Source organism: Choloepus didactylus, chromosome 14 (assembly GCF_015220235.1).
Source record: "Choloepus didactylus isolate mChoDid1 chromosome 14, mChoDid1.pri, whole genome shotgun sequence".
In the NCBI taxonomy this organism is placed as follows: Eukaryota; Metazoa; Chordata; class Mammalia; order Pilosa; family Megalonychidae; genus Choloepus; species Choloepus didactylus.
Window position 1 is genome coordinate 65,695,366 of NC_051320.1, and position 26,298 is coordinate 65,721,663.

At 35.9% G+C, this 26,298-nt stretch overlaps 1 protein-coding gene across 1 annotated transcript in view; it reads left to right on the plus strand.

Moving 5' to 3' along the window:
* PKHD1L1 (PKHD1 like 1) overlaps positions 1-26,298 on the plus strand; it is a 192,017-nt gene that overhangs the window by 93,614 nt on the left and 72,105 nt on the right. Inside the window, 11 exon segments of the mRNA XM_037802604.1 lie at positions 281-1,265; positions 3,370-3,618; positions 4,355-4,504; positions 5,889-6,063; positions 7,198-7,354; positions 7,758-7,914; positions 9,046-9,125; positions 9,568-9,697; positions 10,872-11,001; positions 20,862-21,103; positions 23,477-23,613. Coding sequence (XP_037658532.1) covers positions 281-1,265; positions 3,370-3,618; positions 4,355-4,504; positions 5,889-6,063; positions 7,198-7,354; positions 7,758-7,914; positions 9,046-9,125; positions 9,568-9,697; positions 10,872-11,001; positions 20,862-21,103; positions 23,477-23,613 — 2,592 coding nt within the window.

Here is a 26,298-nt window from a genome sequence, read left to right on the forward strand (position 1 = left end):
ATTTACTCATTCATCAGGTGATGGTCATTTTTTTTTTTTATATCTTTTGGCTATTATGAATAATGCTACTATGAGCATTCATGTATACTCATAATTTAATTTTAAGGTTAATCCAAGGTATGTCTAATCAGTGCCCCAAATTAATTTTATGAATAAAAAAATTTTGCTCATGATTGGTTTTGAAAAAAATTATAGTTATTGCTAATACAAAACTGAAGTTCATACTAACCCAATATATCACAGTCATTTGTATTTTATATAGTATTCATTGTACTTTCAGGTTACAGTCGGTAGCTACCCCTGTGTTGTGGAAGAAAGTAGTGAAAATCGCATTTTGTGTCATATTGACCCTCAAAACTCAATGGATGTTGGCATCAGGGAAATTGTCACAGTAACTGTCTACAACCTGGGCTTTGCTGTTAACACACTGGCCCAAGAATTTGATAGGAGATTTGTGCTTTTGCCAAACATCGACATGGTGTTGCCAAATGCAGGATCAACTACAGGAATGACAAGAGTGACTATAAAAGGCTCTGGATTTGCAGCTTCTTCTGCTAGTGTAGAAGTCCTCATGGGTCATTTTTCATGTAAAGTTCTATTCGTGAACTATACAGCCATTGAATGTGAAACTTCCCCTGCTCCCCAACAGCTTGTGGACATGGATCTCCTCATCCATGGTGTGCCTGCCCAGTGTCAGGGGAACTGCAGTTTCTCATATTTAGACAGACTCACTCCTTTTATAACACGCATCTCCCCAAACTTTATCAAAGGATCTGTAGAAGTTTCTATCGACGGAGAAGGTTTTGGGACGATCTTGGAGGACATTGCTGTTTTCAGTGGAAATCAACGGTTCAGAGCAGTAGATATTAATGACAACAATATCACTGTTCTTGTGACTCCTCTCCCGGCTGGACTTCATTCTCTCAGTGTCGTGGTGGGAGCTAAAGGCTTGGCTCTGGGAAACCTTACCATCAGCAGCCCTGCCGTTGCGTGGGTCTCACCAGCTTCTGGGAGCATTGGAGGTGGAACCACTTTGGTGATCACAGGAAATGGCTTCGACCCAGGCAGCACTGTAGTTTTGGTTGGTGATGACCCTTGTGAGATTATTTCTGTCAACTCCAGTGCAGTCTATTGCCGCAGCCCAGCAGGGACAGCTGGAATGGTCGATGTGAAGATCTTTGTTGATGCAGTTGCTTACCCACCTCTCTCATTTACATATGCCCTGGAGGATACTCCATTTCTAAGAAGAATTGTCCCAAGTAGAGGTACTCCAAAACCTGTCTTTTCATTGTTTTGATATTATATTATCAGTAATATTTAGTAGTGTTGAACTGGAATAATGTTCAATTATTAAGATGCATTTTTAGAAAGTGCCACTTAACCCAGTTAATACATGGGATTGAAGTTCTGCATTATTTCACATATTTTTTGAATAAAATTTTTAGCCAAATTGCTTAACTTCTATTTAGGAGTTAACTTGATCTAAAACTCAATAGAAATAGATGAATATGTATGCACTAAAATGAAAGTAATTTGCCATGTAATGTTGATATGTCACAAGAATCATTACAATACACATATTGTTGATCTTACTAACTTTGAGAATTTTTCAGAGTACCTTATTTCCATGAAACGCCAGTTGATTGATCATTACCTTATTGATACAACAGACTTCTTTTGAAGAATAACATTGTATATTCAAATAGAGAATATGTTGTAAATAATGATTTACTTATTTATTTAGCATGGCTCATTTTTCTAAGCTAAGACTAGATTGAGATGTCTTCTTGGGCTGGTGTCATTATGCTGTGCTGTTTCTGATCATCTTCAAGCTATTGAAATCCTTATCTGGTATATAATGAACTCTTGAGACATAGCTGCAGTGTAATGGTTGAGAAAATGGCCTTGATGCCTGGGTTCAAATTCTAGGTCTTTTACATGCAACTTTGGACAAGTTTTCTTTAACAACAGTTTCCTTAGACACGCAGGTAACTCCCTCACAAGGTTAAAGGATTTCATTAATGAAATATAAAGCAGAAAAGTACATTTAGTAAAGTACTCACTAAATGTTAGCCTTAAAAAAAAGTCTCTTTAATTTATGTCAACAGGAAATGTATCAGGTTTAGATAAGGTATATTCTCCGCCTTTGAGAAGTTTGCCATTGAAATTTTCTTTATATATCGTTTGCTCATTTAGAAATTTTCAAAGAAGCAAACAATAATAACTATGACATACTTCCTCCCCATATTTTGTAATCATTACAAATGATGAACTAGATATTGTCTTATGTTCCTTATTTCCATGAATCATTTTTGTCCACATCTCTCCCTTTGAATGACTTATTCAGAGCAATGTGCATATTTGACGGTTATATAAGAAAGTTGTAGACGAGTGAAAACTGAGTTGTTTTATTTCCTGTAGAGACAAAGCAGTAGATCACATTGAGAAAGATGCTGTTGGATTTGAAAGGTGAAAATGCCAAATAAAATTTAAAATTTAAGATCTGTAAAGCTATTTTCTAGATTGTGCCTTAAAACTATTCCTAACATGAAATATCTCATTAATTTTTATGGTTTTTAAAATAACCATTTTTATTTTGGTAATCCTCATTATAGTTAATTATAGTTATTTTTACTATTACTACTTGAACTTGGCAACTGCATTGGTAACAACTTATGTTGATTATTATCTATTCATTTAATATTTAGGTATGTGGATTTTCATTTGAATGACTTATGAAAATTTCTTTATGTTTAATGTCCTCAATGTACTTTTGTCAAAAGAAAGGGAGCAAGGAAACACCTTTCCCTATGTACATTTGTTCAAGGGATTGACATCAACCTTCACCTTTAAGACTTTAATTCCTTTTTCCTGTATTTATACTTTATTATTTATATTTTATGATTCACTTATCAAGTCTTATCTATTAAAAATATTTGAATTAAGAAAAATACAGTACATCTTCAAAAGAATCACTAACACCAGGAAAGTACAAAATTACAAAAAATTTAAAAAATAGTAATTCTCCCCACTCCTTGCTCAGACATTCATATTTCCAGGCATTCATTCTTCTCTCCTCCTCACTGTTTTAATAGCCTCAGTTAGTAACTTACAATCCAGTAGAATGGTGAGAAGATAACGAACTTTGAGATAAATTACTTCTAGTTAATATACCTTAGACTATATTGTTTATTGTAATCAAAAATGTATATGACATGACTTGCATTCTCAATATTTATATTAGTTTTAAAACTAGTATTATTAAACTGGATACTATTTTATTTATAGAAGTTAATAGGAATGTCTTTAAATTTATGTGTAAGTATAGGGAGTTGGATATATTTATATTGTTGTTTTATTTTTTTTAAGGTCCACCAGGAACTGAAATTCAGATAACTGGATCTAATTTTGGTATTGATACCTTGGAAATTTCAGTGATGATCAGTAACGTTCAGTGTAACGTAACCATGGTCAATGACAGTGTGTTGCAGTGTGTCGTCGGAGATCATGCTGGTGGCACTTTTCCGATTACAATGCAACATATGACAAAGGGCTCTGCTGTGTCCACAGTTGTTTTTGAGTACCCACTTACTGTTCAAAATATTCATCCAAGCCAAGGTAGTCATGAATATATGGGAACCAAAACATAAAATGTTTTGTGTTGTTTTCACTAAATATTTATCTTATTTAGAAAAAAAAATTCTTCAAACACTGCTAAAATTTGTAGTTCCTGTAACACACTAAAAATATTTTTCTTCATGCATCAAATAAGTAAGCATGCAAAAGTTTTATTTAAGAATTTAGAAATACTGGTTTAATGCCTGTTTCTCTTAGTTCTGTATAATTTATTTAAAATTTAACCCTACTTAAAATGGTCAGGTTATATGCAGAGATTTTTTTAAAATCACATTAGACATCATTGACATATAATTATTACTACATAACCAAGTATATTTTTATTTGAAACTTATTTTAATAGTTAAAAACCTTTAAAAATAACCAATATACCTCTTGGTTAAAATAGAAATTTTACATTTATATTTTGACAACTCTGAAATTCTTCATGGCATCTCTTTTAAATGAAATTTTAGTTCCTAGAAGTAGTTTAAATAAATGAATAGATATGGAATTTACTCAGTGAAGGTTTTAAAATACTATGAAAAGAGTTTCTGTTGCATTGATAGGACAGGATATGACATGACATGACATGACATGAGAAAGTATATGTAATTTCAGTTTTAATAATCTTTTTAGTTATTATAACTTACTTCCATGTCAGATTTAAAAATGTTTGTACACAGAGAAGGTTTTATTTTAATTAGCTTTGTTTCCCTCTTTTGTTTGTCTTCACTAGGGAGCTTTGGTGGTGGTCAAAACATGACTGTGACAGGCACCGGGTTTAACCCACAAAGTTCAATTATTTTAGTGTGTGGCTCAGAATGTGAAATCGACAGGCTTAGATCTGATTACAAAACCTTGTTATGTAAAATTCCACCTAATAATGGTAAGTAGTCATAAAAAAGAATGACAGTCTTTGAGAAATGGTTAATTTTATAAAGATCACAATCTTAATTTCTTTTTTCCAATTTTTAGGTTCTTTGGTGAAATTGAATCACTTTTATGACCATTCGAATTTTAAGCAATTTCTTCAGTACCTTGTTTTTTGGGTTTATATTTCTTTCAAGATTCATAAAATTTGGGTTAGGCACAATTGCTTATAATAAACTGCAATTTTTCAGTTTCTCATATCAACTGATGCCTCTTAGTTTATTAAGAATGTCAAATGGGGGACATGTTCTTAGTTTCTATTGGAGTATTAGATTTTCTTTAAAGGTGGCAAAATATTTAACCTCTCTGTGCTTCAGTTTTCTCATCTGTAAAGGGAGAATAATGATGGTAGCCTACTTTATAGGATTATTGTGAGGTTTAATAAGTTAATGTATGTAAAGTGATGGAATGATAACTGGTATATGCTAATATTATCATTATTATGTATTTGTTTATATTTAGGGGTTAAGAGACTGGGCTCCGAGAAGTCCCTGAATCTCAGTTTTGCTGCTTACTAATTGTGCCACTTAGCTAAGTAACTTGACCACTCTGTGCTTCAGTTTTCCACCTATTAAATGGAGATATTACTAACCCTTAATTCAGTGGGTTGTTGTGAAATTTAAATATCTGATACTCTATGTACTGAACAAATTTTAATTGTCTAACAAAATTCAAGAAGATATTTGGCTAAAGTGAATATTCTAGGTGAATGAAGGATATGTTTTAAATAGTTTTTAAGAGATTAACAAAAGTTGATGAAACTTTTCTAAATATTTTTTGCTTCTTTCTCTGATTTCTTAAACAAAGAATATTAAAGAAAATATAACCTTTGTATGACTGGGCTTAATCTATAATTTGAATGCCAGGTTTTGTATCCTGATTTAAAAAATGCAGCAGTGCTGTCAAGATTGGTTGAGGTTTTTATGTTTTTCCTAATACTAGCTCTGAATCTCCTTTTCAGGAGTTTGTATCAGGTTCTATACTTTTCTGTCTCTTATCTTGCTTTCAGTGTCATTTCTTGCTGTTTGTCAATGTGCCTGGCTTTAGCAGTTTTTCTCTTCTTCCTGCCCCAATTTGCTACTCTGGATCCTCTGGGGCTGGAAACCTAACCGGGCAGGTTTGTACAATTGTCTACAATAGGAGGCTCCAAGGGGGGGGGGGGGGTTAGTTTTTTTTCCCATTGATAATGTGCATGAACTTTGATGCTTTTAGCTATTGCTAAAACGTATGTATGTCAATTATTACCGGAAAAGGAAAATGTTTTTGAAAATGTTTGGGGTTTTGGAAATGAGTATGGGTCTGATCGTAGCACTGTATCCAGTTTGATCCTCTTCTCACAGGCAGGGGTCCCGAGCAAGTCTGTGAAGTGAGTGTGGTCAACGGGAAGGATTTGTCACAGTCGACAGCTCCGTTTACTTACGCTATGTCCCTGACTCCGCTCATCACTGAAATTACTCCCAGGAGAGGCAGTACAGCAGGGGGCACCAGACTTACAGTCATGGGATCAGGATTCAGGTACCGTGTTCACGTGCACACGCATCAATGCATATTTCCAGACTCAAGCTCTTTGCTCTCTCTTATGCCAGGGCCATACTTAAATATAGTCATGCAATGTGCACCCATCTACTAGTAAGTCACAGTGAGGCACACAATAGAACTAAGAGCTAACATTTATTGAGTACTTACTCTGTGCCAGGCACATTCCTACCCATAGAAACTTCCTGCCTTACCTTAGAGATGCTTTTTAATCCCCATTTTGTGGTTAGGAGACTGAGATTAGATAGGTTATATAACTTGCCCCACATCCTAGTAAGCAGTATCACAAGTATAAATCACCTTCTTGTTATGCTTTCCCAATATCTCATTTCCAACCATGATCTGCTATGTTGGGTCAATGAAACATCCTTTCATGCATCAGGTCCATTCCACTGTAACTAGTCAGGTTCCTATTTCCTAAATATACTCATTATTTGTCTTACATTTATGTACTGCATTGTAGACATTCTTCAAGTGAATAAATATTCAAATGAGGCTGACTGCACAACACCAGAAAAATGCAATTTTTATTCCTCAAGTACTTATAATTACTTTGGAATGGCAGTTTTACATGGAGATTAAGTTCTATGATCTGTGAATGTAGTGAAAATGTCACATAGACAAATAATCCCTGAATCCTTGCCTATTTGAAGATCAGCATTGCATCGGTCAATAAATTAAACCTAGGTACTTTTTCCTCCAACACTGGGACAACTTGTTATTTCTTTCATTGAGTATTCTTTCATTAAGCAAATATATTAGATGCCTACCAAGTACTAGGAGTTCTAAGTGATGGAGTACACCACTGAGCAGAACAAATTAAAAACGCCCTTCCTTCATGAAACTTACATGTGAATGGAAAGAGGAAGACAGAATAAATAAAAAATATTTTATGTAGATATGTGGTAATTTTACATAAAATAATAAAGCTGGAAGGCAAGATAGCTGATCTGAGGAGGAAGAACTGCAGTTTTAAACAGAGTACGTAGAAAGGCCTCACTTTTTGCAATACTTTTTATTTATGCAATAACACATCAATAAAGGATTTGACAATGTGACCTAAACATTTGAGGAAAACATAAATGTTTTGTTTTTCTCCTTTTATCGTTACAGTGAAAATACACAGGATATTCACATCACCATAGCTGAAGCCAAATGTGATGTTGACTATTCCAACAAGACACATATCATCTGCATGACAAATGCCCATGCTTCTTCCGGGTGGGCTCCAGTTTATGTAAACATCAGAAACATCGGCATGGCCAAACTGGTAATAGAGCTATTGGGTGCAGTAAGCACAGCAAAAGAAAATCTGTTATGGGAAGTGGGGTAATTGGTAATAGAATTTTTCCTTTGTTAACATCTCTAAAAATAACCTAGATGTGATTATAATAAATTTAAAGTAGTTTGTTTTGTTGCTTATTACTAATTTTTTTTATTATTTTGGATTTTTAATTATCCTTCTTGGTTGCTGGGTAATTGGAAATGGATTTTTTACTTACTAATACCTTGAAATAAGCTAAGAGGCAGCTATAATATCTTTAAAGTAGGTTATATTTTATTGATTATTACTAAAAATGTTTATTGTTTCAGATTTCTTTTTTTTTTGAGAAATTGAATAAAGAATTCTTCTCAAATCTCTAAATTTAAAAGTCTCTCTTACTTTATTACAGGATAATGCTGACTTCCTTTATGTTGATGCTTGGTCCTCCAGCTTTTCGTGGGGAGGAAAAGCTCCGCCAGAGGAAGGGTCGCTTGTTGTTATTACAAATGGACAGACAATTTTACTGGATCAAAGTACCCCTATTCTGAAAATGTTGCTTATTCAGGGTAAATGTCTGAAAATCTGATTATTAGACTCTGCCTACTGAATATTTTTATGAAGTTAAGAATTTTGCAAACAGTGTTGAAATCCATGCATGGTTATGAAACCAGTATTTTTTTGGTGAAATATGACAGAAAATATCAGAGTGTATTGCATGCATATGGGTAGGCATCTTTTCAGTTAAATGTTGTTTCATAAAATTTGTTTGGATAACAACATGTGTGTGAGCATGTCCATGTACTTGCATAGGATCATAATGTAAAAGGTATTTCACACTTAGAAAAATGCTGATATAGTAGGTCCCAAGGGTTATAAAATCATTAGACCTGTTAAATTCTATCCTAAATAATCCCTCTGACTTCCCATTGGATGCCAGGTTGTGAGTCTCACCTTTGTCTGCATACCTGCTTTAAAATGTTAACTGGAATTCTCTCTGCTCCTTGTTAATCTGTTTTTACTACAGCAAACCCAAAAAACTAAAATGTTTCAAAGAAGCGTCAGTTAGCAAAAGTAAAGGCTTGGAGCTTTGTCATCAAGCTTTGCCATGATGGTTTTAGCTGCTCAAGACACTTTGCATTTTGTTTTTGTTTTAACTTCTGAGATAAAAACAGCAGTGTTTCAGTTATTTGAAATTATTAAATATTGGCCCTTTGGGCAAGTAGAAGGTTACTGTCCGCAAATTTGCATAAGACTAATAAAAATTTTATCCCAGTGCATTCTTTAATTATGACAATCACATTATAGCTGTTGCGAGTGCTAATTAGTGAATAAAAGCTAAGAGCTGATGTTGTTATAATGGCTTCTTTAAAAATTTTTTTCTTTAACTTTGTTTTTGTTCTTAATTTATATTTGGGATCCTGAGTTTATAGAACTATAATTTGCATAGCTGTGCTATTTAATAGAATTTAAAATAACATTTGGTCAAGGCAAAAGAATCCACCCTGAGATTTTCTATCAATTCCCTGAATCTTGCCTCAAGCTTTTATGCTTTTATGGTTGCCAAAGAGTTGAAGTAAAGTGATACGCCTAGCAATAGGAGGTCAGGAATGAGAGGTTGAGGTTGACTGTATAATTTAAAGGATAACTTATAATAATACTTTTCCTTGTGATGTATCTTACAATTTTGTGATTCACAGGTGGAACTCTAATATTTGATGATGCTGACATTGAACTCCAGGCAGAAAATATTCTGATAACAGATGGAGGCAGTTTTCAGGTATTCAAGAGAACTTGATATAATTCATTGCTAACCCCTGTCCATTTCTTTTTAAAATGTTATGTATAAAATGAATAGTTCTTATGTCATACTCTCCCAAATTTATCTTTGTTTAGTCTCCCTAAACGATTTCCAGGATATTCTTGAGATTTTAATAGAAAGATAATAGTGTGTTGTTGGAGAGCCAAATTTAAAGTCGAACAGAAAAAAAAAATTAGTTCTGAGATGTGGATAAGTCAATCCAGATACTTTCCAAAGGCCTGGAATAGTGTATTGGGATGACTAGAAGATTTAAGGTTTATCTTTTGGGAAAAAGATACTGGAAAACTGAATAATTGCTTCCTAAAAAGAAAGAGAAAAAATGAAAGAATACTTTGGGGTGATTGGAGTCATAAATATTGAGTTTCAGTTTTCTGAATGACACTTGTCAATTCTCCTCCAGGTTGGGACAGAAGCATCCCCATTTCAGCACAAGGCGGTCATAACCTTGCATGGGCACCTGCGATCTCCTGAGCTCCCTATCTATGGGGCCAAAACCCTGGCCGTGCGAGAGGGGACCCTTGAGCTGCATGGTACGGTGGCCAGGGCACGTTGATCTGGACAGAGGACAGACCAGGCAGGAAACTAGAGAGAATAGTCATGACAAGCATCCCTAGATGCAGACTTACCAGACTATCTCATGTCTTTGTGTGTTTCCTCTCACAGTTACCTCTCCCTCTCCTTATCCAGGCCAGGCCAGCCCCTACATACTCAAGATACAGATCCAATGTCACTCCCGGGTGGCCTTTCTGGGTCTTCTCTCCACCTTTTCCTTACTCCTTTCCATGTGCATCCATAACACCTTTTGTCTAATTTAGGACTCACCACAGTGATAATGACTGTTTACTTCAGACATTCATCTTTATAAAAAAGTCACTAAATCTGGAAGAAGATTGTAATTTCATACAACTCTATCTGAAAATGAGCTCTTTCTAAAAAATAACTTTATATTTATAGTTGTACCTTTCTATAATTATATTCCAGAGAATGTCAGCAATTAAAAATGATTTTGATCATGTGTCAGGAACCAGGAGAACTTGTTGCTTAAAGTAAGCCTGATTTGAAGAAGTCTTTCAATATTAAGAAGTTTTTATATTACAATAATATTGTAATATAAGATGGAGTATAGTTCAGAGTTTTGTAAATTAAGTATTGAAAGCCATGCATGAGTATGAAATTATTTTATATTGAAGAAATCTTCTATATTACAATCTAATTCTGTTATAAATTTAGTGTCATAAACATGATTTCCTATTATGATCATAAATGTCCTGCATTGTATGCTAAATATATTTATACTACCGTAATTTCTTAGGAACATACACATTTCATTTCCTCCTAAATTATCACTTGAAGTAATTCCTATCAACAATGACAAAGATAATAGGTTTCTGTCCATTTTATCAATATTATCACTCCACATTTACATTGTGCTACTGTAAAGAAGATTGTCCTAAATGGAGCACATCATTGCAGAAGAATTTTTTTTAAAATTTTATAGAATAATATATATTATTACAAACATAATTGTTACTCTTGGGAGACAAGAATTCTACATATTTCTTTTATGAGAAAGCTATGAAATTCTAAGTTAAAATGCACCTTCCTAAAATTGAGTCAATCCAGGAAAAAATTAAAAGTACGTAAAGCTCTCAATAACCAAGAAAACATGCCTGGAGAAATAATCGGTTGTATGTTGGGCTCCAGGTCTGCCTATTCCTGTGATCTGGACTCGTTTGGCTCATACTGCAGAGGCAGGGGAAAGGACTCTGATTCTACAAGAAGCTGTTACATGGAAAGCAGGAGATGACATTGTAATCGCAAGCACAGGACACAGGTATGAAGCCTCCTGGGCCTGAGGACTTTGATCTAGAACAGAGATTTTTAAACTGTGTGAAGTGAGATGGTTCAGAGAGTCCATAACTATTTGGTTTAAATTTATCTCATTCTAAAACCTCTAATAAAGAAACATGCATACCCAAAACCGTTATTTGCCAAATGTTAACATTTGCTTGATTACCAGTCTGAAGGGTTTTCATTGATCAAATTTATAATAAGAAAAAGTGTTAAATGTGAACCTATAAAATAGATGTGTAATAATAAAGTATTTTCTCTTTTATCTGAGGTTAGGGCCCCATGTATGATTTCATTTGAAAAAGCATTCTGCTACTAAAAATCATTTGAAAATCGCTCACAGCTTTACCTAAATATGTTAATACATGCAAACATGTAAATGAGCTTCTTTATGTGAGGTCAGCAAAGAATAGGGCTGGAAGCAGCTAGTGAACTCGTTTCTTGTCTTGCGCTCTTGGCAGTAGTTCCCACGGAGCAAAATTGTTAGTAATGATTGAATAAAAGGGAAGAAATCGCTGTGGAATGAGTGATGATTAACATGACGTTTTGGGTGCCTGGCATTTTAAAATTAAAACTGGTTTTGACCCTTAATTTCTGCTTAATTATATGTTGTAGCAAATAGAAAATAAAAGAAAGGATACTAATATTAAGCTACACCAAGTATATCAAAGGGGGAACAAAAGCAAGAGGAGCTTTATTTTCACTTGATTGTTCAGATTATGGATAATAGTAAAATTTGATATGGTTATACTTATCAGGAAATAAAATAGTAATTTTATGACAGGAAATAGCTAAATTATGTTAAGGCCATGACTCTATTTAAAATTAAAATTCAAGATGACGTTTGGAGATTGCCATTTTCCAAGTTAAAAATAGACGTGCAGATGTTAGAAAGAGTTAAATATATACTTAGCTTGATAAGTGCCTGATTTTTCTCCACTTGGAAGAAATTTTAATTATATAATGGCAAAATAAAAAAGCAGCAAAATGAAAGAGCTTACTAATAGAATAGAAAATCCTCATTTATAGCTTTTCTGTATGAAATAGAAGAGTAAGTTTAGAATTTAGCCTTGGAACATTTAGCTTTAAGAAACAAGAATTAAGGAGGTTCCTACTAAATTTAGCTCATTGTTTCCTATCTCACTGGTAAATCCTATTTGAGAGTTTGTAAAGCAAGTAATTAAGAAAACTTCTTCTAAAGTCAGTCTTCTTGGGTCTAACTGCCAACAGGACCACTTAGCAGCCTTCTGACCATACTATTTCACCTGTTTGTTTTTCAGTAAGGCAGGAATGATATTAATATTTATCTTGTGGAATTATTATAAAGATTAAATGAGTTAATATGTGTAAAGAACTGAGAGCAGAATTTGACTCAAAGTACTACACGTGTTAATATAGATATGATGATGAAGAAAGAAAAAGTGTATACAACATATAAGAATGCTTTTTAGAACTTTCTTTTCTGAATAAATTGCTTTATTCAGGAGAGGCCAGACTAAAACCTTTTCCATTGCTCCTGTGGGATCTTGCACTCTTGATTCACTCTTATCCCTAGCACCTTTAATTCTACCTCCCCCAGAACCCAATTCCTTCTCTGAATCTTTTGGCATTATAGATTTACCCATTTTCCACCATCTTTAAAAACAACTTTGTTTAGTCTTCCTGTCCCTGCTAGCTACTCCCCCCACCATTTCTTAAACAATTATTAAATGGCTTAAATATTATGTGCCCGTTTCTTTCACTTAACCCTTACTATCCATTTTTCTTTAAACTCCTACAGTCTAATTTTTTTTCACAAAATCTTCCCCAGTGTCCTTCTAGTTATTATCATTTTTCACTTCCAGCACAGCACCAAGTTCCTCTGGTTTGTCCTTGAAATGTCTCTTCCCTTTTCCCAATTTAATTTAGACTCTCAGCCTCTCACACCTGAAATATTACATCAGCTTACTGTTTGGTCTCCATTCCTCTATTTTCTTCTCCACACTAATTCATTCTTCATTAATTGTTCAAACAATCAAAACCAGTTACTGATTTGTGACAGGTGCTGTTCTAAGGGCTTAGCACACAAAATAATTAAATGAGTCCCTTTCCTAGAAAAGCAGACAGATAAGTGTGGAATGGACAGAGAAGTAGATGGGGGTGGTTTGAGTGCTAACAGCACATTGTACAACACATATTGGGAATCCAGAAGAAGGCTTATTGGGAAAGTTGAGAAAGGTGACATTGAATCTATTTCAATTGTGACATTTGAGCTGGCATTTAAAGGGTGAAAGGGTTTTGCCATGGGAGAGAAGAGTCCAAGAGAGTTTTGGAAGACACACAGGTAACTCCCTTAAGCTTACCTCTGTTCACAGCACCAATCACAATTTAATAGATGATATAAAAACAGGCATTGGCACATTGTCTCTTTGAAGTCAGGGGCAGTGTCTTTTTCTACTTTGCATCCCAGGTTCTTAGCACTGTGTCTTGGAAATGGACTCAATAAATGTTTGCTGAATGACTAGATACATGAATATGTCTATTATAGAAATGGAAGCCCCTATTCTGTGGCTGGAACTTAGACTGTATTGGAGGAATGGTAGAAATGAGACTTCCTAAATATCACCTCAGTCATTTCTTTTCCCTGCTCTGAAACCTCACATGACTTCTCTTTGTGAGGTTTCTCAGCCTTAGCATTTTGACATTTTGGACTGGATAATTCTTTGTTGGGGTGGGGGTGGGGAGCTGTCCTGTGCATTGTAGGACATTTAGCAGCATCCCTGGTCTCTACTACATGCCAGTAGCAGCCCCCCAGTTAGAATAGCCAAAATTCTCTGCAGGTATTGCCAAATGTCCCTGTAGGGACAAGTCACCCCCAGTTGAAGACCACTGACCTAAATACATTTTAGATTTCTCGGTATGATCCTCAGAGTTATAAATGGATATATGTACCCTTCATGTCAACCTTGTCTTCTTCTAAGTGCAGCTCTCTGCTTCTTCCAAGCCTCTGTACCCCTCTGCTCTGTTTGCAGTGTCTCCCTCCATTACTTTTTCCAACGCACCTATCTAGCTGCTTGGAATCTCGCATGAGTGCTAGTCCTACTTTAAAAACTTTCTCAAACTCTCCAGCTCACTTCAATGTCTCCAATCTCAGACCTCCTGCAATACTCAACATCTACTATACCTCTCATTTTGGCACTTACATAATTTGTTTTGTTAGCATTCATTTCATTCATTAATTTATCAGTTATTTAATAAGTGTCTGTTACCTGTCCAGGCACCTTTCTAAGCACTTAGGGAGAGAATAGTGGGGGCAAAAAAAACAAAAAAACAAAAGTCCTTTTCTTTCTGCAGCTTAAAGGTAATCAGACAATAAACTAATAAGAAAGAAAAGATATAGAGATATAAATGTCAGAAATACTATGGAGAAAATTAAGCAAGGTCCAAGGGGATGGGAAGGCTGGAGGGAGGGGTAGGCTCACTTCTGTTTCACAGGAGGTCAGGGAAGAAGGCCTTCCTGATAAAGAGACTTTGGAGCAGAAAACCTAAAGGAAGTGAGGGGCTCTGACGCTATTAGGGAGAGGAGGTGCTGGGCTCCTGCCTTTGGGTCCAAAGACTAGCTAGGGGCCAGCGGGGCTGGAGTGGAAGAGGCAGGTGTACAGATCCCAGTGATTTTCAATCTTGGCTGTTTATTACCATCATCTAGGGAGGTTTTAAGGAATACAGAGGTCTGGTCCCCAGAGATTCTGATTTAGCTGATCTGGGTGAAGCCTGGGCAACAGTATATATTAACAACTCTTCAGGTGATTCTAATATACAACTAGAACCACTGGCGTGAACTTTTCAAACCAGTGAAAGGACTTTAGTTTTCACCCTGAGATGTTTATATTTGTCTCTTCAGTGAAATCATAAGGTGTAACAGGAATTGTAATACATTTTTCTCTTTCTTTTTTTAATTGAAAATTTGGAAAACTTAGAAAATATAATCCTACCATTGAGATAGCTGGTTTTAGTTTTCCAGGTTTAGTTCTATGAATTATTAATATTTTTACGTAATTAAGATCATACAGTATGTGCAGTTTGGTATCTGTACATAACTGTATCATAAGCATTATCTTTGGTTATTAGTAAACTCTTGGTTTGCATTATTTTAATGGCAGTATATTTCTTACTTGGTCTTTGTTCTGTTGTTGGACCCATAGGTTGTTTCCAAGTTTTTTGATATTGAAGTTATTGATATTGAAGTTATTGAAGTTCTATTGTTGGACCCATAGGTTGTTTCCAAGTTATTTGATATTGAAAGAATCCTGTCTTTCCTACCTCTATATATATCAATGAAGTGTTCAAAATAAATATATATATATTATATATAATAATCTATGTATATATATTATATATATATATATATATATGGATTTTGTGACTTTCTTATTATTTCTTTAAGGTAAATTCCCAAAAGAGAGTAACTAGGTAAGAGCATGCAAATATTTTTCAGGATTCTTGATACATAATATCGAAGTACTCTCCGAGTGTTCCATCAGTTCACAGTCTAGCAAATGTCATGGATTATGCCCATTTCACTCAACACAATCAACTTTTGAACATTTGCATTACCACAAAAAAAGAATAAGAATAAAAATTAAAGTAAAAAGAACACCCAAAACATCCCATACCCCCCATCCCTCCCTATTATTCATCCCTCCCTTTTATTCATTTACTTTTTGTCCTCATTTTTCTACTCATCTGTCCATACACTGGGTAAAAAGAGTGTGAACCACAAGGTTTTCACAATTACATGGTCACACAATGTAAGCTATATAGTTATACAATCGTCTTCAAAAATCAAGGCTACTGGGTTGCAGTTCAAGAGTTTCAGATATTTCCTTCTAGCTATTCCTATACACTAAAAACTAAAAAGGGATATCTATATAATGCATAAGAATAACCTCCAGAATAACCTCTTGACTCTATTTGAAATCTCTCAGCCACCGAAATTTTATTTCATTTCATTTTGCTCCCCTCAAGAAGGCTTTCTTGATCCCATGATCAAGCCCGGGCCAAGCTCATCTCTGTGAGTCATGTCCCACATTGCCAGGGAGATTTACACCCCTGGGAGTCATGTCCCACATAGTGGGGAGGGCAGTTAGTTTACCTGCCAAGATGGCTTAGAGAGAGAGGCCACATCTGAGCAACAACAGAGGTTCTCTGGGGGTGACTCTTAGGCAGAATTATAAGTAGGCTTAGCCTCTCCTTTGCAGTAACAAGCTTCATAAGTCCCAAGATTGGTAACTGGTAGTCCCAGTGCTTGTGAGAATATCAGTAATTCCCCAGATGGGGAAGTTTAATATTTCCACATTTCCCCCCCCAGTCCCTCAGTGGGGCTTTGCAAATACTTTTTTATTCTCTGCCCAGATTACTCTGGGATGTTTCAGAGCTTCACACTAACCTGTACAAACCAAAAAGATTTCAATTCCTATTCAAAGTTCCATGTAATTTTGGTGTTTGAATAAACTGACCATACAAGTTAAATTATATAGTGTGCTACAAAAAATATAGAGTTTGCACCTAATAAACATCTCTCCCTGTGGTCTCATACAGAAGTTGAAGTTTTAAGACACAGTCAATATCATCCTTTACCCTTTATTCTGATTTACCTTAGTCCTAACCAAGTCCGTTTCATTCATATCTCTAATTGAAGTCTGATCTCTTTTTTCAGAGTCTACATTTGCTGTATGGGGTAATGCTGACATTCATAGCTGCCAGACTCTGGCTCTGAGTCTCAGGTGTCACACAGATACCCAAAGTTCCAGGGACTGACCAGGTTATACACAAAGAGCTCAGCATTTCAGAGTTTAGAAATAGCTATTACAACTCAGGAGTAGATGTAACGGCTGTAAGAGCATACAATCTAGGAACCTTTACAATAAGCCTTTCCCTGATAACCTATGCCCTCGAATTCAATTCTCAGAGTTTGCATATTGTAGTTGGTCTTCATTATTGAGGCATTATAATGTTTGTCTTTTCATTTCTGGTTTATTTCACTCAATATACTGTCCTCAATGTCCATTCACCTAGTTGCATACCTTACAACTTCATTCCTTCTTGTAACAGCTCAATATTCCATTGTATGTATACATCACAGTTTGCCATTCCATTCATCAGTCTATGTACCTGTAAGCCACCATCTTCTACTGCGAATCATGAACACTGCCACCATAAACCCCACCGTGCAAATATCCATTCATGTCCCTCTTTTCAGTTCTTTCAAGAATATACTCAATAACCAAGTTGCAGGACGAAATGGCAACCTCATGCTAAGCTTCCTGTGGAACCACCACATTGCCCTCCAGTATGGGCTGCACCATTCTACTTCCCCACCAATGGTGATTAAGAACATCCCTTTCTCCACATTTTCTCTATTACTGTATTCCTCTGTTTATTTTTTAGACAGTTTTGTTCACACATCGTAATTCCTTCCTAAGTAAATGATCAATGGTTCCCTGTATATCACAGTTATGCATTCATCACCACTATCTATATGAGAACATTTTCGTTTCTTCCACAAAGAAAGAGGAAGAGGCAAACAAAAGAAAAAGAGAAAAATGACAAATAAAACAAAAGAAGAAATGAAATTAAAATAAAATAAAATACAATAAAAAGGTCAGACAACAACCCCTATGCCAAGAATCCCGTACCCCTTCCTTATATCTCCCTATTATAGACATTTAGCTTTAGTATATTGCTTTTGTTACATTTAATGGAAGCATATTACATGTTACTGTTAACTATAGACTCTAGTTTGCATTGATTGTATTTTTTCCACAGTACTATCCCATTTTCAATACCTTGCATAGTTGACATTCATTTGTTCTTCCTCATGTAAAACCATTCTTGTATTTGTACATTTAATCACAATCATTGACCATTCTAGGGTTCACTAAGTTATACTGTCCCATTCTTTATCTTCTATCTTTCCTTCTGGTACCCTACATGCCCTGAACCTTCCTCTTTCAACCACACTCACAGTCATCTGTGTTCATTGTACTTACAATATTGTGCTACCATCACCCAGTATTGTGCTATCCATTTCTGGATCTATACAGTCAATTATATTGAAATTCTGTGCTCTTTCAGCATCAAATGCCTGATCTTTACCCTTTTTCTATCTCCTGTTATCTTATATCTACACTCTTCTCCAAACCTGTCTCTCCTGTCTTTTCCTATCTGTCTGTAGCACTCCCTTTAGTATTTCTTGTAGAGGAGGTCTCCTGCTCATGAACTCTCTCAGTGTCTGTTTATCTGTAAATATTTTTAACTCTCCCTCATTTCTGAAGGACAGTTTTGCCAGATATAGGATCCTTGGTTGGCAGTTTTTCTCTTTCTCTCTTGAATGTATCATACCACTTTCTTTTTGCCTCCAGGGTTTCTACTGAGAAATCTGCACAAATCTTCCCTTGTATGTGATGGATCGCTTTTCTCTTGCTGCTTTCAGAATTCTCTCTTTGTCTTTGACATTTGACAGTCTGATTAGTAAGTGTCTTGGAGTAGGTCTGTTTGGATCAATTCTGTTTGGAGTATGCTGCGCTTCTTGTACCTGTAATTTTATGTCTTTCATAAGAGTTGGGAATTTTTCATTGATTATTTCCTCTATTATTCTTTATGCCCCTTTTCTCTTCTCTTCTCCTTCTGGGACACGTATAACAAATATATTCATGCACTTTATATTGTCATTCAGTTCCCTGAGCCCCTGCTCATATTTTTCCATTCTTTTTCTTATCTGTTCTTTTGTGTGTAGAATTTCAGATTTTCCATCCTCTAGTTCAGTTATCCTTTCTTCTGCCTCTCCAACTCTGCTGTTGTATGTCTCTGTTGTGTTTTTCATCTCTTTATTGTGCCTTTCATTTCCATAACTTCTGCCATTTTGTTTTTCCAAGCTTATGAATTCTTCCTTATGGTCACCCAGCGTCTTCTTTATATCCTTCATCTCTTTTGGCCCATTTTCCTTCAACTTGTTGATTTGATTTAGAAGATGTGTTTGAACATCTTTAATTAGTTGTTTAAACTTTTAAGTCTCAGTTGAGGTGTTAGTTTGTTCCTTTGGCTGGGCCGTATCTTTGTGTTTCCTGGTATATGGCTCATGAGTTTTTTTGCTGTCTAAGCATCTGATTTTCTTGATGGATTTATTCTGAAGGTAGCTTTCTCTCTTTTGCCTTGGGTTTTCTTGTTGGTTTTCTTTGATCTCTGTATTTCTTTGTTTCTCTCACTGGCCAGTTGTCAGATTGGCTCTGCCCCTCAGTTTCCCCCCCAAATCAAGCACCCACTGTGGCCTGCCACAGGGATGGGATGTAGGCACTGGGCATCCTAGCAAGTTCACTATGTGTGGTAATATAGATCTGCCGGTTTCCAGTTGTGCTCTGTTTTCTGCTAGCCAGCAAGACCTGGGTTTATTTTAGAGCCCTGCTTTTAACATTTGGATCTTCTGAATTTCTCAGCCAAACAGAGCTGGGTTTCTGTGCAGAGCATGTAGACCAGCTCCTGTTGTCCTAATAAAGGGTCTGGAGCATCTTTTTAAAAGTGTTTCTATTCCCTTGCACTTTCCAGATGGTGCTGTTCAGTAACTTAATTGTTCTCAGAGGCTTCTTTGCCTCCAAGCACAGGCTGTGTCTACACAGGTGAGCTGAAACTGCAGGATTCCTATGCCCTCACTTTGCTGGCCAAAATCTGACTCAGTGTGGGGCTATACCTGTGGCAGAGTACTCCCTCAGCTGACCCAGCACTCCAGCCATCCCCAAGGCAAGGAAACGGCTGCTCTTTCCCTCAAGGGTGGGGGAAGAGTTTTCAGACCCAGGGCTGGAAACAGTCTCCACGTTTTCTCAGTCTCTTTGTCCCTCACTGACCTGGGCCTTGAAATGTGCCCCCCTGTCCCCTAGGTCTTCAAACAGTGGGGGTATGTCTCTCTGCTGTGAGAGATTTTAAAATCTGTGTCCATGTTGGGAGGGGTCCCACTGCTGATTCTGTGCCTTTCCGACACTGAGCCTGAGTGAGGGGGAGGAGAAAGAACCAGCTGGTCTGGGATGGAAGATTCCTACCTGGTATTTCTTCTTTTTCTTCAATTCAACATCTGCAAGGTCTTTCTCCAGTTTATATCCTCCTCCAGAGTTTCAAACAATTCAGAATTGTCCTTTTTTTTTTCATTGAATCTCTGGAGAGGAGTTTTCAGTAGCTGTTTACATTGCTATGTTGATGATGTCACCCCCTCTCCATGTTTATTAGTAGTAACAATACATTTTATTGTAACTGATGGTTTCTATGTCACTCTTCTGAATAAACCAAAATTCTTGAAAGCAGAGTTGACATCTGAGTCATCTTTAAATTACCAGCTCCAGAAAAAAGGAGGATCTCAATAAGTGTAGATGAATTACTTGGGTGAATTATGTAAAATAAGCATTTTCTCATAATATTCTTTGCCCATTAGTCTGTTGGATATTGGTATTTTTCTTATTGATTTGTGTGATACTTTCATTATTAAGGTTATTAATCTTTAGCCATCATACTTACCATGAGTATCTTTCTCATTTTGCTATTTGGTGTTAAACTGTCTGGTTCTTTTGAGTATTTTATAGAATTTGGCACAGTTCTATGAACAAATGTAGTACTTTGAAAATATTATTGAGATGCATCTTAAAGTTTATATTGTTGTTCTAAGGAAGAGTAAAATGCTAAATTCTCCTTCAGAATATTGTCTCACACAAAAGAAATATTTTCCTTTTATAAATGAATTGTTCAAAACATCATAAAATAAATACCCCCAAAATACAATATATTTCTATTAATTTTGAAAGTTTTTTTTTCTATTTTTTACAGAAACAGTCAACAAGAGAATGAAAAAAGGACAATTGCATCTGTATCTGCTGATGGCATAAACATAACATTAACTAAACCACTGAATTTCACACACTTGGGAATCACTGTCACACTCCCTGATGGAACTATGTTTGAAGCAAGAGCAGAAGTTGGAATTCTTACAAGAAATATCTTAATAAGAGGATCTGGTAATGTAGAGTGGAATAACAAAATCCCAGCATGTCCTGATGGATTTGATACAGGTAATTTTAGCAACTAAATTGTGTCTGGTATAATCATGTGTTTTAGTTTCCTAGGCTGCTCCGGCAAATGCCATGAAATGTGTTGACTTAAACAATGGGAATTTATTAGCTTACAGTTTGAAGTCAGGAAAATATCCAGATCAAGGCATCATCAAGGAGATGCTTTCTGCCCAAGACTGGCTGCTCTTGATCTGTGGCTCCCCCATCTCATGGCAAGGCACATGGTGGCGTCTGCTGGTCTCTCACTTGTCTTCCAGGTTTTGTTGATTTTAGTTTCTTTCTGCTGTGGCTTTCTTTCTTTAGCTCTGTATTCATTCCATTTATAAAGGTCTTCAGTAATAGGATTAAGACCCATCTTGAATGAGGTGGGTCACACCTTAACTGAAGTAGCCTCATCAAAATGTCCTACTTAAAATGGTTTCACACCCACAGGAATGGATTAAATTTAAGAACATGTTTTTCTAGGGTACATACAACTTCAATCCACCACATCATGCTAAACATGTTCAGAATTTATTTGATTTTCTGTTGAGGTACATGATTTTAATTTCAAATTGTAAGTTGCTTTCCTGTCATAGTATCACTAAATATTGAAAGTTTGAAATACTGATAGTGTTTTCCAGGAATGTTATTAAAGTAGTACATATTTACAATATAGTGAAGAAAAATGGTTACGGTTGAGACTGTAAGTGTGCTTAGGTTCTGTTGATAAGTTTCTTTCTATACTTAGGGTCCCTTATGTGTTTAGATTCTATCATGATGATTATAGTATTACATACTGTCATTAAGAAGCTACACCATTTAGATTTACTCAGAAAAAGTAGAAAGCTATACTTGATAGTGATCTTATTAGCAAAGTTTTGATTCATCAATGCTTTTTCTGTACTCCAGAGTCTGCAGTCCATCAGAACAGCGTATGTGAGAGTGGATTAATAGAAGATTGATATTTTCATAAATAATTCCTGGATAGATAATGGATGGATGAATGGACAGATGGATGAAGGATGGATGGATGGATGGATGGATGGATAGGTAGTCATATGGATCTAAGCCAGTCAGGGTAAGATTGGTTAGGGTTTCTCATTCTCATCCACTATTGACATTTTGGGCCAGACAATTCTTCGCTGTGAGGTGCTGTCCTGTGCATTGCAAGATGTTCAGCAGCATCCCTGGCTGCTATCCACCAAATTCAGTAACATCCCCTTAATTGTGACAACCAAAAATGCTTCCAGACATTTAGAATATTCCCCGGTTGGGGTGGGTGAATGAGGGGCAGAATCACCCCTTGCTCAGAACTGCTGTAGGAATAAACAAGCCCCAATATCAGTGATTTAAAATGATAAAGGTGTATTTCTCTTTCATTCTACATGTCCATTATGGTTCAGCGGGAGGGCCCTGTTCCTTGTAATCATTCCAGGAGCTAGACTGGTGGAGGCTCCATCTCAACATGGGCTTCAGTGATGTCCGAGGCAGCAGATGAGATGGCTGCAGAGTTGAGCACCAGCAATCAAATGTGTTGGTCCTGCAGTGACACATATCATTCTCCTCATGTGTAATTGATCCGAACTAACTTCATGGCCGTACTTAACTTTAAGGAAGTGAGTTAGTGCAAACTCTAGTATACCCAGAAGTGGAAGAGAACTGGGTGTTGGTGAACCTTAGTAATGTTTGCCATGTCTTCATGTATAGTAGGGAGCATAATGTATTTTACAACTCTTTTAAATATTTTATGTAGTCACTAGTACCGTTATAATACTGTAAGTAGTTTAATAATAATGGATACAGCTTATAGGTAGCTTTTTCTTCAGTGGGCAGTATAATACAAGACAAAGCTTGCTGGATTCCATGTCAGATATCTAAATTCTGATTTTAGTTCATCTGCATCAAGTCTCACAATGCCGGTGAACCCTAGTTTCATCCTGCTTAAAATAAGAATACTTCCTCCTCTGCCTACGTATTAAGGTTCTAAAAATTAAGTAAGATAATGCACATTTTAGGGTTACACAAGTATAAGACTATGTTAATTGTGTTAACCTCCAAATCTTGGAGAAAAGCTTCAGAGACTTTTAATAACAAAATACCTTTATCAATATTCACTCAACCATTGAAAGAATAGTTCTTTACTTTCTTCTCTGTAAAAAACTGTGGTAAGTACTTTAGGGAATGCACAGGTGAATAAGACAAAGTACTTAACTTTCTTACTATCCAGAGGAGATGATATGAACCCAAATAAATTTTCAAGATGAGATTGAAAGTATATGTGAATAAAAAGATACAATTAAGTCAAGATAAGAAAAAAAAATATTTCCTTATTAAAACAAGAGTATTGTGAAGTGGTTTTTTTCTTCATGATGCTTTAAAAATATTTTAAAGGTGAATTTGCTACACAGACATGTCTCCAAGGAAAGTTTGGAGAAGAAATAGGAAGTGACCAGTTTGGAGGCTGCATTATGTTTCATGCTCCTGTACCTGGTGCTAATATGGTAAATGGAAGAATAGCATATGTAGAGGTAAGAAGTATTATTAAATCACAGTGATTTGCCCAAGATTATTCGTACAACAAACATGAATTGAGCTCCTGCTGTTTGCCAGATGCTACTTAAAATCTGAAAAGGGAAACAAATAAATAAAGACTATAATACACCCAATTATTCACCCATTTAATCAGGTCCAAAATTTTGCTCCTCAGTTTTTCTCACACCCCACATCAAAATCTTCAGCAAGTTCTGTCAGCTCTGCCCTCAAAATACTGTATCCTGAGTCAGCTCTCTTTCTACCACCTCCACCTGATTGCTCATCCATGACACAATCCTAACCCCAGCCCCATCACCTCTCACCTGGGCTACTACAGTTTTCTCTTACCTGGTCTTCCTGCTTCCACCCTTGTTCCACTAGAGTCTCCACACTGCAGCCAACATGAAATTTAAGAACATAAATCAGATCTTATTACACCCCTGTTGGAAACTTTATGATGGCTTCATATCCAGTCCTTCCCATTGAACCCAAATTATATGACTCCCCTCCAACCCCCGGCAACCTCCTTCCTTTGTTTCTATAACCCTGCCCCTGGCTCCCACCATGGTAGCCACACAGGCCTCCCTGTGATTCTGGACTATGTCTAGCTCATTCCTGTTTCACGGTGTTTGCATTTGCTCCTCGTTCTGCTTGAAATGTTCATCCACAAGTGCTTATATGGCTCACTCTCATTTCAGCCAGGCCCCTGCTCAACTGTGATCTCTTTGGAGAGGTCTTGTCTTTGCCATATTTATTTGAAATATCCACCCCAACCCCCATTTTTCTTTATTTACTCATAACTCCTAATGTTATATTCATTTAAAATTTGTTTATTTCAAGCTTTCCCTCTAAAACATAAGCTCAATTAATTCCGGAACTTTGTCTTTCTGGTTCTCTGCTGATTCCCCTTTGACTGGAACAGTGTTTAACTTAGAGTAGACTCTGAACTAATTATTAGCTGAGTGTATAAATAAATGAATGTATAAATAAATGAATGCATATGTAAATTATGCAACAGGGATTAGGAGCTCCTCTTCATCTTATTCATATTTAGTCTGTATAATCAGAGTTTAGCATAATTCCTATCAAACACTCAGTAGAACCAAGGAAAGAAAGGAGAGCGGGAGAGAGGGAAGAAGTGGAGTGAAATCCCCAATGACAGCACAGAGCCTTTTTGGCAAGTACCTGTCTCAGTGTCCCTGATGAAGATGAAGCCTGAAAGGAATGAGTGCAATGGAAGTTACAAAGCAAAGGAGAGCTATGATGGGAAAGGAATTCTGGTGAAGGGATCCTGAGCCCAGGGCATTAGAGAACATGGTGTTCTGGAAAATGAAAAGCGAGGCAGGAGAGTTGGGCACTAACATTTTACATGAGCCTTGAATTTGCCCAGAAGTTTAGATTTACATTTGATTCATACAGCAAATGGATTTTCATTTGCATTTTTTCTTCTTGAAATTAAAGAAGTGTACCCTTAGAAGAGTGATCTGAAAAGGAATAATGAATGTTTGATAAGAAAATTAGAAAAGTATTAAAGAGAAAATATTTATGCAATGAAGAATTAAAATGCGAAAATTTGAGAAATGAGTAAATGGAATTAATCAATGAAATACCATGAAAGCACAAACTAATAATTAGTTTTTCTGAGCTGTATTCCTCTCAGTAACAGTTTTTTAGCACACCACCCTCAATATGTTTGTTTGCGTATAAAGTATATACTTTTGCTATAATTGGTTAATATCTGAATGCACAATCTATTCTTAGAGTACTGTTTATTATCAACAAGAATAAATGCAGGTCCATACTTTAAATCTACTTTGTGACAAGTTCATGTTTTGGGGAGCTGGCTTCTTATCCCATCTGATTTTTAACCCACAATTCTGATTTTTATTTCATGATACAGCTGACAAAGACCTCCTACTAAGTATCAAATCACCTGCAATTATTTTTGTTTGCTTGTGCTTTGCTTGTGCTTGCATTATTATTATCTTCAAGTCACACCTTCTTGGCAAGCATCTTTTTAAGCCATGGTCTATTTTGTGAGGTTAATTTAATTAAAACTAGATAGTAAAATCCATAAATCCATTGAATCATGCACCCCTCATCTGCAAACCAACCAGTGAGGAAGACACAGTCAACACCTCCATGTTGTGAAACTCCTCTCCTCTTTGAAGATGGTGCACACATGGAACACCTGAGAGATGAACTGACTGGGGCTGTCAGTGTCAAGCCACGTATTAATTATTAGTAATATATTTTCAGACAAAGAATGTAAATAAAGGTTCTAATATTTTCTTTCCTTGCCCTATCAGCTCATATTACACACACACACACACACACACACACACACACGAGTCCTCTGTATTCAATTATTAGATCATAGACTTATTGAAAGAAAACACAGCATAGTGGTTAATAAGAGCACTTAACTCCAGAATCACACCAAATTGATTAAATGGAATTTTGTGACCATGAACAAGATATTTAGCCTTTCTAAACTTCAATTTTCTCATCCATAGCATGAAGTTAACATGAGTGGCTACTTCATAGGGTTGTGAGAGAGACTTGATCTTGCCCTTAGCACAATGTCTGGCACATGGTAAACATTTAATAAATATTGTTATTATAAGAATCAATGTAAAGACGAAAAAGAGATGAAAAAAGTATTTGAGAGGTTTGATTTT